The sequence below is a fragment of the Taurulus bubalis genome, assembly GCF_910589615.1.
Source record: "Taurulus bubalis genome assembly, chromosome: 20".
Taxonomy (NCBI): domain Eukaryota; kingdom Metazoa; phylum Chordata; class Actinopteri; order Perciformes; family Cottidae; genus Taurulus; species Taurulus bubalis.
Genome location: NC_136608.1, coordinates 15,508,281 through 15,526,508, shown reverse-complemented (window position 1 = coordinate 15,526,508; position 18,228 = coordinate 15,508,281). Strand labels below are relative to the sequence as shown.

The window sequence follows — 18,228 nt, the reverse complement described above, 5'->3', positions numbered from 1 at the left end:
GAGAGAGAGAGAGATGGAGTGTGTTCACACTCACCACCACTCTGACGTGCTTGGACAAATCCCTCGAGCTTCTCTGGAGGAAATCTGAGAACGCAGCCTGGAAAGACACGACAACCACACACACACACACACACACACACACACGCACAAACAGAGAAAAGTCAAACAGAATTACAGTTCATTACATTTCCCTCGTTAAATAGAGATAACTCATGCGCGCTTCCTCTCCGACTCCCACCCATCATTTATTGCTCACATCCCTCATTCTTTACAGAACACTGCACGTTTAAAGAAAATAAGTTATAGGACTTAATTATTATTATTATTGCAAATCATGACATCATGTTTACTATGGCACATGGGATGCAGATTCATTATAAATATATATATAAAACGACTGGAAACTGCAATTAACTCGGGCATTGCATGGTGGCTTCCAACTGGACTACAAGTACTTCTACGACTCAGAGACACACCCTGATTCATCCCATCCTCTCTCTGGCACTGATTACTTTCTCTATTTTCCCTTCATCCTGACATTCGTGTCTTCCATCCGCTCCATCTCTCCCTCTCCTCCCGTCTTCTCCCCTAATTCCCTTCCTTCTCAAAGAAGGCAGCATGTTTCTTTCCACGCGTCTTATTAACGCAGACGGAGAAGTCAGGCGGCGCACTCACTCCTGCATAGAACATCTTGTTGCGGAAGCGACTGTTAAACTTTTCTGGGTTGGCCTCTGGAAAGACACAATCAGAGAGAGAGAGAGAGGCAGAGAAGGAGAATGCATTAAACATAGTGCAACACATGCATTGAGGCTTGGAATAAGACTGCGGGAGAATCAGACTCATTTGTGAACGCTCCTAATGTGTGCTTTTTAATATTTGATTTGCATTGTGCTCATCTTTTCAGTGGAGTGCGATGCATTAGCGGGGGAAGGAGAGAGACTTAATGGAATATAAATAGATTTAATACAGGATGAAATGTGAGGGAAAGAACGGCATTAAAATAGATTTCACCGACCTCTGGATTCGTGGAACTCCAGGGTGACATGAGCGTCGAAGCCCAGGCTGAAGTAGTTGTTGAACACGTTGAGAGGCAGCTGAGGACAAAGGACGGAGCATTTAAGAGAGTATGTTTGCATGAATATTACACACTTTAGTCACTTAGAGGGCTCATGTTTTTGAAGTGGGGTTGTGTGAGGTACTTATGCAGAGTCAGTGTTTCACTAACAGAAGATGGAGTTTGTTAAAAGAGACAGAGGAAGCAGCAACGTACTGCTGTGGACACCGGAAATAAAATCTATATCAGTTTAAGTGCACGCTATCTTTAAAATACACTTTCCCGTCAGAGAGCAACTTAAGATATCATCTACGCTCTCGTCAAAGACTCTCGTGTTCTGCAAGGTACAAATGACTGTTTTTGTCAATGGAGTCTAGTGGCTTTGAAGAAGGCGTAGACGGATAAAAAGGCTTTGGTTCTGTGTTTGACGGCAAGGTAAATTGGTGATGATATTGTAAGTATAGAGTGCACTTTAACTGGTATAGATATTTATTTTTGTGTGTCTAATATATGTCCACAGCAGAGCAGTACTCTGGTACTCCTGTCTGTTTCTCCAAAACTCAATCTTCTGACAACCCAACTTAAAACCATGTGAACTATCCCTTTAAGTCATGTATGTGTACTGTAGAGTACATTCATATTCACTCGTGATACTCTGCATGTTCTGTTGACACATTTATTTCTCAGTAGTTTACCAGACACACTCATTTCATAGATTTCTATCGATCACGTTTGAACGGTCGGATCTCTATGGAATTTGAAAGGAAAATTTCATTTGAAAAGGTCATATGTTGGGTTTCCTCCAGTCAGAATGACACCCTGCAGCCGTACCATGACTAAGTCACTGCTTATTCACTTCCTGCTGCTCTGGTTTCATGTGTAAAGGTTGTCAGGGTGAGACTTTAGATGCATTGTATTTGTGGATCACTGCCATCGTTCGCTCTAACTTTGTGGACAAAACAAGAACCTTTAAATATTGCAAGGAGGGAATGTACAGAAAGAAACAATGTGCTGGTTATAAGCAGGAAATAGACTGTGATAGACAGTAATGCAGTGTGCAATGGCCCGTTATCTCTTGAAAGATGCTAATATGCACATAGTGGCTCAAATAGAAGGTTAACCTTGTAGTAAACACACACACACACACACACACACACACACACACACACACACACACACACAGCTGACCTTCTGTGTTCCTTCCTCTGGCTCTGCGGCGCCTTTCTCCACCAGGAGGTTCCACCGGTCCAGCTGCACCACAGAACCATCCTCCACGTGACACAGAACCTTGGACACCGGCTCGTCCGTGTAGCCCTTCAGAGAATAAAGAGAGAGAGAGAGACAGAGAGAGAGAGAGAGATAATAGTTTGCAATAAATAACATGTACGCGCAAAAGTTACAGCGCTGAGGCAATGTTTCCAATCCAGATGATTTCATATGATGACAGAATATGTTAATACATTAAAAAGGTTTTGAGGAAAAACAATGGAAGACCGAAGAGGAAGAATGTATGAAACAAAGAGGGAGAGCAGAGAGACGTGGAAGTAAAGGATGATTCCGTCTGTCTCTCTTTATCTGTCTTCCCGTTATCTATTTGATAACGAGAGCGCAGCGCAGGAATGAATGGAGTGAAGGAGCGAGGGAGTCCAACAGACAGAGAGAGAGAGAGCCGGTGATGAGCGGCTCTCAACAAGTGGTCATTGAGAGGAGCACAGATACTCACACCAGACCTCATGCATAAATGAGTGGATTTTACAGATAACACACACACCTTCCTCCTCTCTTTCATCCCACCATCAATCCTTGTCTCCCTAGTCTACCGATGTCATTCGAGCCAGGTCTCTCTAACGGACACGCTTTTGTCTTTCTTTCACTATTCTCTCCTTCCTCTGTTTTTTATTTTCTGTCTCCCTCTGGACAGGGTCAGGAAATCAGTGTACCAAGGACTGCAGTGAGTGTCTCTCATATACACACACACACACACACACACACACACACATATACACACACACAGTCAACAGGGTTATTCACACTCACACAGAGAGAGGTGGAGCGGGTGCAATCGCGAGTAACACAACTGAGTGTTAGAAGGAAGGAGAAGAGGAAAAGGAAAGACGGCAGGAAGAGGGTAGGAAGGGAAGGGAACAAAAAAAAAGAAAGAGGAAAGGAACCGAAAGGAAAGGAGAGGAGATGGAAGGTGAAAGAAGCAACAGAAAGGAGAGGTAGGGATTTGAATGGAAAGGAATTGGAAAGAGACGGAAGCAAAGGAAATGAAAGAAAGGGGAAGTAAATGGAGGAAGAAAGAAGCAAAGGCAAGGAGAGGAACAATACGGAGAAGGAAGCAATGGAATGGAGAGGAAAGAAATGGGAAGGAAAGGGAGGAAGAGGTAAGCAAAGTAAGGAGAAGGAGGCAGAGGAAAGGATATACAAAGTAATTGAAAAGAGTGGGAAAGAAAAGGAGGCAAAAGAAGAAAATTAAAGCAAAGGAAAGGAGAGGGAAGAGGGAAGAGGGAAGAGGGAAGAGACAAAGGGGATGAAAAGAAACCCTGCAGTCAGAAACACCTGCCGGTTCATCTAACAAACATAATGTGAAGAAAATTAAATAAAGATGATGCAGATCATTTATATTTAAATATACTTTGAAATGATCTTTACTCAATGAATGAAAAAAAGAGAAATAACTGTAAACCCACTGGAGGTTTGGACTCATGCAGAGTTTTATGTGATGGATCATCGTCGATACAATCCCACATCGCTGGAGGAGAGAAAAGCCCACTGAACGAGTGTGGGTGCTTGTAAAGGTCTCTGCTTCTGATCTATAAACACTCTGCAACCCAAAACCTGTAATCTTAAACAGGAAGGTATAATTGTGCGTTTCTTTCCGATACATAAATAAAAAAAGCCGCTGCGATGCTTCGCCATGAGGTGGAAGTGTGTTCTACACAGCTGTGATTCTATGCTGCGTAAAGAGAGAGATGGTGTTACATTAACTAACGCAGAGCGGAGGCCGGATGGAATCAATTAGAGGGAACCGTCAACACCGACCGCGTCACACAGAGGTGACGCGGTCAGACAATGGCTGAATGTCGGGCTCTTGGAGGAAGAGTTACGCAGGAAGCGCGCCGCCGTAGACTTCCTGGAATGTGGGTGAGTTTTTCTGTCGCTCCCGGAGGTGTCCGAGAGACAAACACTATGATATTGAGTACGTTGGGAGTGCTGGCATTGTGTTTTCTTGTTGTTTTTAACAACCCGGCAGGGAGAACTTGTTTTGTTTTTTTAAATCACGACCTGAACTCAAAGTCATCAAACGCAGTTAAAAATGAGCGAACACCTACAGGGAGGAGAAGCTGCGACGTCCTGCCGCTCACAAGTCAAGGCTGGGAACTCACCCCGCCCCAGTTGAGCGTCCTGGCGAGGTCATTTCCTGTTCCCAGAGGAAGCACAGCCACCGGAGGCTGGGGGTTCATCTGCAGCTCATCCAGAGTGGACAGGATCCATCCCACCTACGGGGGAAGACATGCACAGAAGGCGTGAGCGCCGCAGAGATTCACAGTCGAAGACGTAGAAATACATTTTGAATAGAGGGCTCACCGTGCCGTCCCCTCCGCAGGCAAGGATCCTCAGATTTGGCACTTTACGATACAACTCCAACCTGACACATTCACACACACACACACACAAGCAGAGAGAGGTAGCAGAATAAGGCGTGCGGATCGGTGTCGAGTGGGTGTAATTGGTGCGAGTTTTGGGGAAATTGCACGACCCATGAGCAGAGTATTTGAATAAAAGAGGATAATGACTCAAACTGAAGAGGGCACTTTTACCCCGGCAGTAGATTGTGATAATAATGATGAAGATTTAAGTAGAAAATGATGACTGAATCGGCTAAAATAAAACTGTTTCTCGATCAGCTTGTGAATTGTTTTCTAGTTAAATAAAGCAGAATACAAAGGTCCGGTACTCACGCCTCTCGCAGCCCTCCCTGGGACAGGTCGAAGACTTGTCGAGGGTTCAGGATCCACATGAACATCTGTAACACCTTGGAGCCCTGCAGAGACAAACTCACAGTCAGGGGTTTCCTGCAGCTACTCCACGAGGACATTGACTATGATTTATCAGAACTGCATTGGTTTTGCATCCTTCTGTATAACTGTGATTACTATAAACAATCTCCTGCATGATGTCATAATGGAGAACACTCTGATGAAGCTTGAGCTCAAAGGTTTAATACATTAATAAACTAATTAAACAAATCAGCCACTGACGCCTCGTTGAGACACAAACAGCCAGGAGAGGTGTACATTCACCTTTTAAGCACCATGGCACCTATATAGGGTGAGGCGGACCTGAAACTTCTATTTTTGCTGTGTTTTAATCTTTATTTACTCTTAACCAGTAACATATATATTAATATTTACACATCTGAACAAAAGCTCACATGGGTTGCCTTCATTATAACACCAACATTATTCAAACAGCCCTTGTGGTTGCAGAGATACACCCTTTTTAGCTTGGGTTTGTTATTTCGAGCAGAATCCTAAAAAATACCTTGTTTTTTTTAATAAGATGTACATTTATAATAAGATAATGTCATGAAACATCTCTAGTAGAAAGGCTGGTAAAATTCAGAGTCACACAATTTGTATTACTATACAAATAGAGAGATATTATATATTAACACACACAAACACAGTCCTGTCTTTCTATACGACAGCAAGAAATACAGCAAATTGTATGTTAATGTTATTGATATAATAATTTGACGTCAGCGTCTGATTGCACTACAGCGGCCCAATAGGACGAGCACAATAAAAACAAGGTGACGTCTTTAAGGAAGGCGGTTAGAACCGGGCTGAGCGAGGCACAAAAGGAAGATTCACATTCGTTAAGTCCCGCCAGGGTTTGAGATTATTCCAGCTGCGTGCGACACCTCTTTCATACGTCCTCGCTCCTCCAGGTGCACGTAGAGGATTTGAAGATCCTCCACGATGGCGGAGGGGGAACGATTTCCAGGTCAAGTGAGAAGAGAGGACGCGAGGGTGCATAAATTAGCGTATTAAAAATATGAATAGAGCGCCCATTGTTGGCACCTCACGATTTCCTATAAGCAGAATCTTCTAGATCTAAAAGTGAGCAGCTCCAGACACCTACATGCAGCATAAGAGGTTCAATAAATCCTCACTCATGCTCATGTTTAGAGCTTGAATGGGTGTTACACTTTATAAATATTAAATATTTTAGAGCTTGCTGACCTGGTTGCCTCCACTCTTCGGGTTGACGAAAACCAAGATGGGCTTCATGAGAGGAGAAGGAAGCGGCTTCAACATGAACGGACGCCATTTAGACTCCTAAAGGGAGACGGAGAAAGTCACAAAGGGACACGTGCAAAAGGTGCAAAAAACTAATACAAGTATGTGAAAGGTAATTGATAAATTGACAAACAAATATTCTAATAATCAATCAAAATATTATTTTATGCAAAGGGAAAAATGCTGTTTTCAGCCTCTCAAATATATATATATATATATATATATATATATATAAATCGATAACTAAAATAATCTTTTCTTGCTTCTTATATATATATATAGTCGCTTTGTATTGAACTGGAAGTAAACCCCAAATGAAACAAAAGTGCCCATACTTTTCCCTGTTTACATACAGATTCATGATGCTTATTGATCCATGTGGTCCAAATACATTATCTGTACTTTGTTGAATAAATCACACACAAAAAAAAGCATTACTGCACATGTTGAGTAGGGAAGTAAAACGTATAAATCTGCTCAGATTAAAACATAAAATAGAAATCTGAACCCGGTAAAGACTTAAAGCACGTCCACTAACGTTCAGTCTCCGCCATAGTGTTACTTACATCCAGGCCCTTCTTGCTCGTCCTTCGTTTAAATGACGTCCGCTTTTTTCTCCTGGCAGAGTTCTTAAGTGAGCTCTAGGGTAAGCACACACACACACACACACACACACACACACACACACACACACACACACACACACACACACACGAAGTTCAGTGGTTAGTTCAGTGTCACCGTGTCCCTTGTGATGATAATTAAAAGTGCACTGAAGCATGTGATGTGACTGAGGGGTGTATGTGTGTGTGTGTGTGTGTGTGTGTGTGTGTATGTGTGTGTGTGTGTGTGTGTGTGTGTGTGTGTGTGTGTGAGACACTAACCCAGAGTTCCCTCAGACATATCAGACATGTGTCAGCTCATATCACATCATAGCCAAAATCCCACACTCTCACTCTCTCTCTCTCTCTCTCTCTCTCTCTCTCTCTCTCTCACACACACACACACACACACACTCACAGTTTTTGACACACGCCTTCTTTTAGAGTTTTAAATTTAGATCCAACAAAGTCGTTTCTCATTACTGTCACAAAATGACAGCTAGTGAACTTTGTCAACCAGTGGACGTACTGGTGAGGGCCGTCTGCAATGGGGGAGTGTGTGTGTGTGTATTTTCAAATGTGTGTGTGCACCTGTGGTTTCCTGACTTTGATGATCCAGGAGGGTGGTACTATGACTCCAGCGTGGGCCCCCAGTGAACACGGCTCCTCGATCTGGTGCAGCATGAAACACGTCACCTTATTGTGGAACTGCAAGAAAAACACTCCTTGTTGTTATTTATCTGTTTAATCAATCATTTCTAGTCAAAGAAAATGTTTACAATTGATCCGCTTCTGCATTTTAAAGGACCATTACACCCAAATGACAAGAAGATAAGAGAATACAATAATTATTATAACCCTATAATAATAATAATAATAATAATAAAAACAGTGAAAGTAATATACCATATACTCTGACAGCGTAAACTAGAATAATATTTAACATGATTAAGTAATGAAACTTCATATTTGTTTGTATATGAGAGTGAATATAATGTAAAAAAAACAATACAAGATAATATCGGACAGTATAATATAGTATTGACCATAATTATAATTTAATGTGTCATTTAGTAATATAGTGCAACACAATGTATAGTATAGTACATCAATATAGGATAGAATAAAATAATATATATATAATATACCATATAAAAATAACAACCGCAACAATAATAGTTAAAGGTTGTAACTTATATTTTTTATACTTTAAGCTTATAGATTTCTGGTAAAAAAGAATGTATTAATTTCACCATAAACCATTTGGTTAAATCTTTTCTTTGCTCTGCCGTGATTGGTTAACTCAGAGGATGAAAGACTTACTGCCTGTTTACACCAGGAACAGCTGATGGCGATGATTTCTTTACTGTGGAAGAACTTCTGCTGAAAGCTCTGCAGAAACAGAAAGAAACACAACGAAGTAAGTCTGTATGAACAACATTAATGATTGACAATGTGTGTGTGTGTGTGTGTGTGTGTGTGTGTGGGTGAGTGTGTGTGTGTGTACTTACCTTTCCACACTGTCTACATTTCCCCTCCTGTCTTCTTCTGTGAACCCAGTGATGTCTCAGTATGTTCTGCTGTCAGAGGGAGAAATGCTATTTATAATCCTGTTTTCTCGTCACCCAAAGTGTAAACAGGATACGTAAAGAGAATTCTCTACTCTCAACATGTATTAAGCCTCGCACACATTTAAAACACACACACACACACACACACACACACACACACACACACACACTTACATCTCGCATGCAGCGGGATCCTCCCTCTCTGTAGGTTGGTTTACATCGGAAGTTAATCTGGAGAGAGACGGAGACACAATTAAACAAACACAGACACAGAATGTCAAATAATGTGTTTTATTTCTAGAAAAACATTACTACTAGGTTGGCATACAACCACATGAATATTCACAGCTGGAATGCATAAATAAATCATTGACACTGAGCTTTTACTGCCAAAAATCTTGAGGAATTAGACATACGATTAAATGAAGTTTAAGTCAGGATTTGGGTTAAAGAAAGGGTAGAAAATGAATACTACAACATCAATTGACAAGTATTATGTCAAACTAATATACAACTTTAAGATATCTTTGAAGACAGACATTTTGTTTCTGTTTTCTATGTTAGAAAATCAATAACTTGTCTATATAACATGTAAATAAATCAGGGGCAGGTGGTAAAAACGGATGCGTGCGCTCAGAAAGAGGAAAGACGTCAGACAGACTTCAGACCAGTACACAAGCTTTCTACATCCAGCTGTGAGAAGGATATTAAATATATAAAGGCGAGAGACAGAATCTAAATAATCAAACATTTTTTGATTAGGTAATTGTGTTTTTTATCTTTGCAATCTACACAGTGTTTTGTGTAGACTCAAATTTAGATGTGCGATGAATTTGACCATTATTTTTCTCTTCATTTTATCCTGAAGCACTTTGTAAAGTCTGTTTTGATTTGAACGCTAAAAATGAATCGTTTATCAACTTCCTGGCGTTTAACAATGACGATGACGATGATGATGATGATGATGATGATGATGATGATCAGCACCGATGAAGGTTTCCATGTGATGAATCACTGGCGCCATAAATAGTCAGCCGCGCACAACACGTTTGGCCCCAGATGTTGAGTCTGAAGAACTACAACAGCCTACGACAGTATTGTGCCAGTTACCCAGCATGCATCTGTCCTACGTAAGCTGCCTGCTCTCATTTTAAGCCTCTACATGTGGCTCAACCGTAACAATGCTGCAGGAAACTCTCACAAACATGTGTTAGAAATGAAAGTACTTTCAATGACAGTGTGTCAAGTCTGCATGTAGGTCTAAATGTAGGATTAACTGTGTGTGTGTGTGTGTGCGTGCGTGTGTGTGTGTGTGTGTGTGTTACCTTTTCCAGTTGCTCGATGCAGCCAGAGTGAACAACGATCTTACAGGCAGCACATTTCCTCCTGGGGGCCGACTTCTTAAAGGAGAGAACAGACACACAGCACAGAGGGCGGTGAGATACACAACAACAAACACACAACAGACACTGACGATACGTGTACACTGTCACACACACCCACACACACACACAGATGTGTTCAAGCGGCACAGACATGTCAGTTTTAACGATATCCAAGAAGCCCATTTGAAAATGAATTGTTTGACCTTTTTGGGGAAATATCTTCAGTCTCTTTCATGCTAAGAGTTTGATGAGAAGACTGTTACCACTCCACTGTCGGTTAGCTTAGCTTAGCACAAAGATTGGAAACGGGGGGAAACAGCTAGCATGGCTGACTCCAAACGTAACCGAAGACTGCTACCACTCTCCCGTTGGTTAACTTAGCTTAGCATAAAGACTGGAAACAGCTAGCATGGCTGACTCCAGACGTAACAGATTGCACATTCCATCACTCTGAAGCTCACTATTTATATACTTGTATCTAAACTATACACACACTTGTTTTAAAGTACTGTTATTTGTTTGTTTATCATATTTGTACTGTACATTTTAAATGATGTCTCATGTTATTGCACTGTTTTTTGTTTATTGCGATGCACCTTTCACCAAGTCAAATGTCTTGTATGTGTAACGTACTTAGCAATAAACAGTTCTGATTCTGACGATTCCCCTTATTTCCAGTCTTATGCTAAGCTAAGTGCTAACTGCTGGCCGTGGCTTCATGTTTTGTGTACAGATAATAAGAGTGGTAGTAATCTTCTCGTCTAACTTGGCAAATATTCCCTAAAAACATACTATTTGAGTAAACACAGCTAATGAAAACATCAAACATGCAGGGGAAGGACGGCTCGGGGATAACCCCGGCCATTTATCACAATTAAAAGCTAATAGGCAAACATTCAGGACGCCAAAGTGCTGTTTACCTCCAATAAATAATATCGCCCTGCTGCCTTTGCTCTTACAGCACACAAACTACTCGCGCTGGGTAAATAATGTGACAGCTGATAATGGAGTGGTGTCAACTCCAGTCAATGGTTCACTCTGAATCGTCACAGTGAGCAACACTTAATGGCAAAGTGCTCCTCTCACATGGAGAGAAAACTAAACAGCCTTACACTCTCATATCTGAATGTTCTCACCACAAAAACCCTCTTTTAACCAGAAATACAAGAAGCAAGATGTTCTTTGACAAGATGTTCTCACGGATAACATTTAGGGGAATGACGGGTCTTCGACGAGGAAATTGCGAAAGTGTCAACGGAGGAACTCGATAAAAAATCTTGATCAATTCCTTTTTTTTAGCTGAGGGTTCACGTAATCGTACCTATTTTTAGGCCTCTGCTCGAAAATGTCATACCCAAACTAAAAAGGGTGTATCTCTGCAACCACTAGGGCTATTTGAATAATGTTGGTGTTATAATAAAAGGTACACATGTGAGACTATGTTCAGATGTGTAAATACCAGTCTATATGTTACTGGTTAAGAGTAAATGAAGATGACACACAGAAAGAAATGAAAAGGTTTCATGTCCGCCTAGAAAAAAAATCACTTTCAGGATGATTATTGGTTTGAAATGATGCAGCTGTAAAGTTCAACTCTAACCCAAATCATAGCTCAATATGTGAACATTCTCTAACCCAAATCATAGCTCAATATGTGAACATTCACTAACCCAAATCATAGCTCAATATGTGAACATTCACTAACCCAAATCATAGCTCAATATGTGAACATTCTCTAACCCAAATCATAACACAATATGTGAACATTCTCTAACCCAAATCATAGCTCAATATGTGAACATTCACTAACCCAAATCATAGCTCAATATGTGAACATTCTCTAACCCAAATCATAGCTCAATATGTGAACGTTCTCTCTGAAAAGGTTGACTTTGATAAAGTGAAGCAGAACAAAGTTAGAGAGGGTTTAATAGAAAAAATTTAGGTGAGATCTCCAAAATTTGCATTGGGGTACATTTGCGCACATCTGTGACACAAACCATATATTTAACTTGTATATTACTTATGGTGTTCAATACATCCAAATACAGCCGTTTTGGGCTTTTTAAAACGTTTTTTATTCATAAAACAACCTATGATTTACAGTTTTATATAAACAATCACTCAGTTTTTTGGTTTTTAAAAGGTTTTAAAAGAGTTTGTTAGCAGACAGTGGATGAACAGGAATTAACGGCAGCAATTGAAGTAACCAAGAAGCCTTTAAAAGGAATCTCACTGGACTTTCAGTGCAGAGTTTAAAGCCTCTCAGACTGCCAGGTTCTCCTCCTTTAAGAAGACGAGATCATATCACACCGGTAGGTATGCGCTTGTTCGCGTCAGCCATGACTTGTCAAAGCAATCCCCACCGAGGTCACGTCGTCCTTTTAACTGGCTGAAAGCACGCGTCGCTGATGGAATATTTATCTTATTAAACACATGACAGGAAGAGATTATGATGAATATATATTTTCGCTGGAGCTCTCCCCGTGTTCTCGTACCCTCACTGCACTGTAATTACATGCCGTCACTGAGAAATTACCCCACGTGTCATTATATTATTGTCAGTATCGTAGGTTGTTTCTCAGCTCTGCAATTCAAAAGGGCCGTTGTTCTTGTGAGAGGTGAGTGGACCCAGAGAGGGTCCATAATACCTGTAATTTGAACCGCTCTGCATGGTTAATGTAATGTATTCTGCTGCTTTGAAGACGGGGATCATCTGAATGGGAGTTTGCCGTCATGTTTAGAGTAAAAAAAAACTAGAAATATACAATATACTGCACTTCCAGAGCATTTTAACCACCTGCTCTGTGCACAAGCTGCCCGTTAATCCAAAATATATTGAATGAGTTACTAGCGTGTAGATTGGAGAAAAGAAAGATCTTTAGAAATTCTATTTCAGTGTATTCTTATTTATCTGAATAATGTAATTGTTACTCCTCTCTCCAGAACGCCTTGTGGCCAGCGTCTGGCCTGCGTTTCGCTTCACGAGCTTTTAAAAGCTGAAGTAATTACGTTTTACCTGCTGCTGGTTCTTTTTTAATGAATTTAAGTCTGCTTTGATAAACCTACATGAAGGAAATACAGACCACATCTTAAACATTGGAGGTTAAACTGACCAGCTAAATACAGACCAGCTGTTAGGATCTGAGGATGAGTCAGGGCAGAGTTTCCCAACCATAGACGGTATATAAGAAGAGGACGTAGTCACGTGACATCACCGAATGGTTTGTACTCTTTGGCTGTCGCCATGTTTTTTTAAATGGACCATCATTTACTAAATGAACATCATGCTGTATTGAAGAAGACTTAAAACTAGAGATTGAGACATGAACTCATGTTTACAATGTTTACTGAGGGAATAAATCAAGAGAGAAGTAGAATCATTTATATAGACTTCTATACAACCAGAAGAGTCCCCCCTGGTGGTCAGGAGAGAGAATGCAGCTTTATTACATGAAGCATATACTTCTATACAACCATAGGAGTCACCCCCTGGTGGACATGAGAGGGAATGCGGCTTTAACACATGAAGCATAGACTTCTATACAACCAGAGGAGTCACCCCTGGTGGTCAGGAGAGAAAATGCAGCTTTAACACATGAAGCATAGACTTCTATACAACCAGAGGAGTCACCCCCTGGTGGTCAGGAGAGAGAATGCAGCTCTAACACATGAAGCATAGACTTCTATACAACCAGAGGAGTCCGCCCCTGGTGGTCAGGAGAGAGAATGCAGCTCTAACACATGAAGCATAGACTTCTATACAACCAGAGGAGTCCGCCCCTGGTGGTCAGGAGAGAGAATGCAGCTTTAACACATGAAGCATAGACTTCTATACAACCAGAGGAGTCGCCCCCCTGATGGACATGAGAGGGAATGCAGCTCTAACACATGAAGCATAGACTTCTATACAACCAGAGGAGTCGCCCCCTGATGGACATGAGAGGGAATGCAGGTTGGAAGACACTTCAGCATTGGCTTCACTTTCCTGAATCAGAGGTTTCTGCCTGTGTCTAACCAACCCTTGGACCACAGACCAGTACCAGGCCTCAGAAAGTGCTACTCTGGACCTCAGGGAAACCAATACGATTCAGAAATGTAAATAATTAAATAACTGCAAAAATGCAAAAAGGGAGCTGCTAAATATTTCCCCCTTCACTTTCCCATTCACACACACACACACACACACACACACACGAGTGGTCAGTGTGTACACTACTCACTGCGGCCTTTAGTAGGCAGGCGTCCTCTCCGAGATAACAGAGCTCTCCTGAACAACTCGTCTCCATCCACAGGTGATCCCCGTTCAGCGCGTTCTCCTGCAGAGAGAGACAGAGAGTGAGTGGAAGTAATGACATAATAACTCACATTATCCTTTGCGTCGCTCGCTCACGTTAAACCGCAACCATATGCACATAAGTACTCGGCAGTGAAAGCGGTCAACGAGTGAGTCAAGCACATAATTGCCGCCGCTGAGGAGGCGGGTAATTTCACAGCGATGTTAATTCAAGGTGCGGATTGAAACGCACCGAAGGAGCCGGGGAGTCGTGTGCCAACACGACTGCATGTATGTGTTCGTCAGTAAGAGAATGCCACGAGGTTCACTTTGTGTCTTGGTGGTTGATTTAAAATGTCTGAGTGCTCAACAAGCTGGTCCAAAGTTGAAGCAATATCTGTAAATATGGTTAATCTGTTTGGTAGTTCGTCAAACTTTTCAACATCCAAGTAAAATGCATTTGTGTCAGCAATATTATCGATTTAAGAAATCAGCTTAAAGCAGAATATACAGCAGAACAAACGCTGTGGGTAACGGATCAATCCATCATTCGTAATGCTAATGTGTCTGGAGACGTTTATTTGAACAATCAAAAAAGGAAATATTGGTATTAGTCTTCAGTTTGGAGGCTCCCAGCCTCATGAAATTACTTCTTTCAAAAAAAGTCTCATTGGAAAGGTGGGACAAAAAGGTGAGAAAACTCATGAAAACTCATACTTTCATTTTGCTTTGTGTTGTGTTGTTGTGTTAAACAAAGAGATGTGTCCCGTATAAAGTACAATAAACACATTTCTCCTCATTTGTTGCCGTCTTGCCGATGTAACCGTCATATATTTATTATTATAATGCTGCAAACGTTGATGATTAGTGACCAGCTGGGCTGTGATGAGAAAAGAGGAGCCGGAGCCGCCGGATCTCTTTCTAATCTCACTTCTTCTCCGATTGGTAAACCACAGTCATAATTGCCTCAGCCGCAGTACAGCAAATCCCTTCCAGTGGCCATTTGTAATCGTTTCCATTTCCTGCTCCAATATCTCGCCATACGACCATGCAGCAGGGAAACAAATGCTGTTCTCAGTCAAACTGATTCATCAGCCTCTAAAAGGGGAGAGTAAAGCAGCAGTAAATCAACCCCTGAGTGTATATTAATGAGTAATGAGGTGCAATGATTATATAGGTGTGTGTGTGTGTGTGTGTGTGTGTCATGCAGAGAGCTAAAGGCCAGCGATGACGTGGTGGAAGTGTCCCTGCAGACGGAGCCAGAGGGGAACCTCAGATGTGAGTTTGTCTACTTACACCTCCCAATTAATAATAAAGCACGTTTATATTTAATATTCATTATTGATGCACGATTCCATCGGCGCCCAACTGTCCAGTATAATCGCCGGGGACAAAAGTGAGACACTGACGTCGTTGTTTTTTTTAAAAAACAAGATCCATTTTTAGATGTTTTTTTCTGCATTCATATCAATGAGTTTAAAGTATTTTGAAGGCTGTTTGTTTGTTTGTTTGTTTTCTTTCATGAGCCCGTTGTGCTCCAAATTAAAGATGCTCCTACATTGATGTTTGAGAGTGTAAACCTCCCTCTGTCAACGTCTGAATCAGATATAAATAGAAGCTTTGTCTTGCTTCCTAGAGCCCAAAGTAATTGGTTATTTCTGCACAGACTATGTTTAAAATCAGTTCCAAAAGGAATTCAGATTGTTTCTCTGGTAACTGCAGACCAAAATGACTGACATGAAAACACCCCTCTGGGGTAAAGATTGGAGATTATTTTATGAGAAAATATACATCTTTTTCCTGCTGAAATGTGAGCCTTTTACAGAATTCCACATTTCTATCATTATAAAACCACCAGTTTTTAATCACATCGATTTTTAAAAAAGGAAGCAAAAACGTCTTGCTGCACTTTTTGACCATTTCTGGTTATTTACCGACGTCAATGACATTTCCCAGAAGCACCGGGCCTTTGCGTTTTTAAAATCGCGTCCTCAGCTTTGTGTGAAGCGTTGTGTAAATGAAAACCATTAAATTCAAATGCAAAATAAACCCCAGAGAAGGTCACATCCCACAAACAAACCCACTTTTCTTTCTCCCACGCTCGGTTATGAAGACATTTTCTGTGGAATGATCAGAAGCCCAAAAGAAAATTGCCGCTCTTCATTTCCAGCGTACGGCTGTCGAAGCCGGTCTGCCGACAAATCTGTTGGCATGAAAATCCGAATGTCATTCGGTGACTCAGCCGGACAGAATAAGGACGGCGGAGAGCCGGGGACAACTGTGCTTTTTGTCCAGCACTTGAACACTGATGTATATGCATATGCATGATGTACTGGGAACACTTAACGAAACACATGCGATAAAAACACTAAACATTAAATAACTCTACGAGTGTGTGTCTGACCGTCCAGTCCATGCAGGTGCGCAGCTCCTTGTTGGGCCCGTTGGATGCCGGAGGCGGGGCGGGTTGAGGCGGGCCGAGGTGCTGGAGGCCCGAACGGGAGATCGCTTTCCTAAAAACAACAACAAATAAAAATAAATAAACTTCATCAGCAGCAATCAAAAAGACAAACGCCCGTAAAGACAGGACGCCGATGCAAGAACCAACACTGTCATCATACGACACCGCTCGCTCTCTCGAGAACTAGATTTCAGGATTATAATTTAGTATGCACATTCATTATTCATGGTACGAGACCACATTTCAGCGGGTTCAGCTGGAGACTTTTCGGTGGAGGAGAAGTGGGAACAGCTTGGTGGAGAGACTGCCAGCAGCACTTTGGGGTGACTGAGACAGATCTGTTCTGTCAGAAGATGAGTCAGCAGTCATCTTTCTTACTCTCCGTGTTTCGGTCTCAGACTCTCGGCCCCGGAATACTTCCTCTTCCCCATTCTCTGTCATCTGTACGATTATTTATTCATCTGCGGGTTCTTCGCCGTCACCGCCTCTTTTTCGTGCCACGTGTCCCCCAGCACACCACCGGCTAAACAATTTGGGGAGATTCTGATAAAGGCGCGAGTCCCTTTTTACAAACTAGTCATGCTTTTTAAAATGATGTCAACCTTTTATCTTCGGACAATAAAGCAGAGAAGAAAACTCATGTGCTTTTTTTCACAATCTTCCATTTTGTGTGTGCAGAATTCCTGAATTAGAAGCCACAACTTTTATAGTAAATAGGTAATTCAAGAATTTAGGTGTGTGTGTGTGTGTGTGTGTGTGTGTGTGTGTGTGTGTGTGTGTGTGTGTGTGTGTGTGTGTGTGTGTGTGTGTCTGTCTGTCTGTCTGTCTGTCTGTCTGTCTGTCAGTGGAAAAGGTTGCACGGGAGCATCTGACCTCTCTGTTGAAAGTTTCAGTGGCCGTCTGTCTAAAATTATCCGCCGGGACAAAGAGGAGTCCACTTACACACAATGTAACCTGATGACACGCCCCGACACACACACACACACACACACACACACACACATATATGCATGTCCTCGCCCTCACGACTCTTGGGATAAAAATAGTATTGCGTGGGTGACACACGCACAAATGCAAGGACGTATGGAGACTGGACATATGCCACGTAGAACAAGGATCACACACACACACACACACACACACACACACACACACACACAAACTTCATGAGTCTCATGTCATCAATTCATTCTGATAAATGTATATTTTTGGCGGGGTAATAAAGGAGGTTTACAACCAGCGTTTTGCAGTCAACATACACAGTTTTTTTCAAACCAAAAGGCAGAAAGAGAACCACGTGACTGTGATGTAAAAGACTGACTCAGCTAGTTTGGGGTTTGCTTCGTTTTGTGCGAACACATGATCATCTTTGCTGTAGTTCTTGTTTCATTTCACTGCGTCTGACTGGGTTTTAGTTTGAGGAGAAGTGGAAGAAGTAAAAGCAGGGACAGCACACTAGAAATACTCAACTACAAGTAAAAGGCCTACATTTGTCATCTCACTGAAGTAAAAGTACGTCAGAATGGACGACTGTATACTATAAACTTTGGGTGATCCATATACTCCATAT

General features: G+C 41.6%; 1 protein-coding gene across 1 annotated transcript in view; it reads right to left on the bottom strand.

Moving 5' to 3' along the window:
- dgki (diacylglycerol kinase, iota) overlaps positions 1-18,228 on the bottom strand; it is a gene marked incomplete at both ends in the record, with an annotated part of 55,778 nt that overhangs the window by 12,671 nt on the left and 24,879 nt on the right. Inside the window, 16 exons of the mRNA XM_079235836.1 lie at positions 35-97; positions 676-731; positions 1,016-1,094; positions 2,243-2,368; positions 4,444-4,557; positions 4,646-4,706; positions 5,020-5,102; positions 6,307-6,402; positions 6,930-7,004; positions 7,557-7,673; positions 8,289-8,357; positions 8,477-8,545; positions 8,711-8,767; positions 9,862-9,936; positions 14,145-14,240; positions 16,602-16,710. Of these exons, the coding sequence (XP_079091962.1) occupies positions 35-97; positions 676-731; positions 1,016-1,094; positions 2,243-2,368; positions 4,444-4,557; positions 4,646-4,706; positions 5,020-5,102; positions 6,307-6,402; positions 6,930-7,004; positions 7,557-7,673; positions 8,289-8,357; positions 8,477-8,545; positions 8,711-8,767; positions 9,862-9,936; positions 14,145-14,240; positions 16,602-16,710 (1,345 nt within the window). The remainder of the gene's footprint in view (positions 1-34; positions 98-675; positions 732-1,015; positions 1,095-2,242; positions 2,369-4,443; positions 4,558-4,645; positions 4,707-5,019; positions 5,103-6,306; positions 6,403-6,929; positions 7,005-7,556; positions 7,674-8,288; positions 8,358-8,476; positions 8,546-8,710; positions 8,768-9,861; positions 9,937-14,144; positions 14,241-16,601; positions 16,711-18,228) is intronic.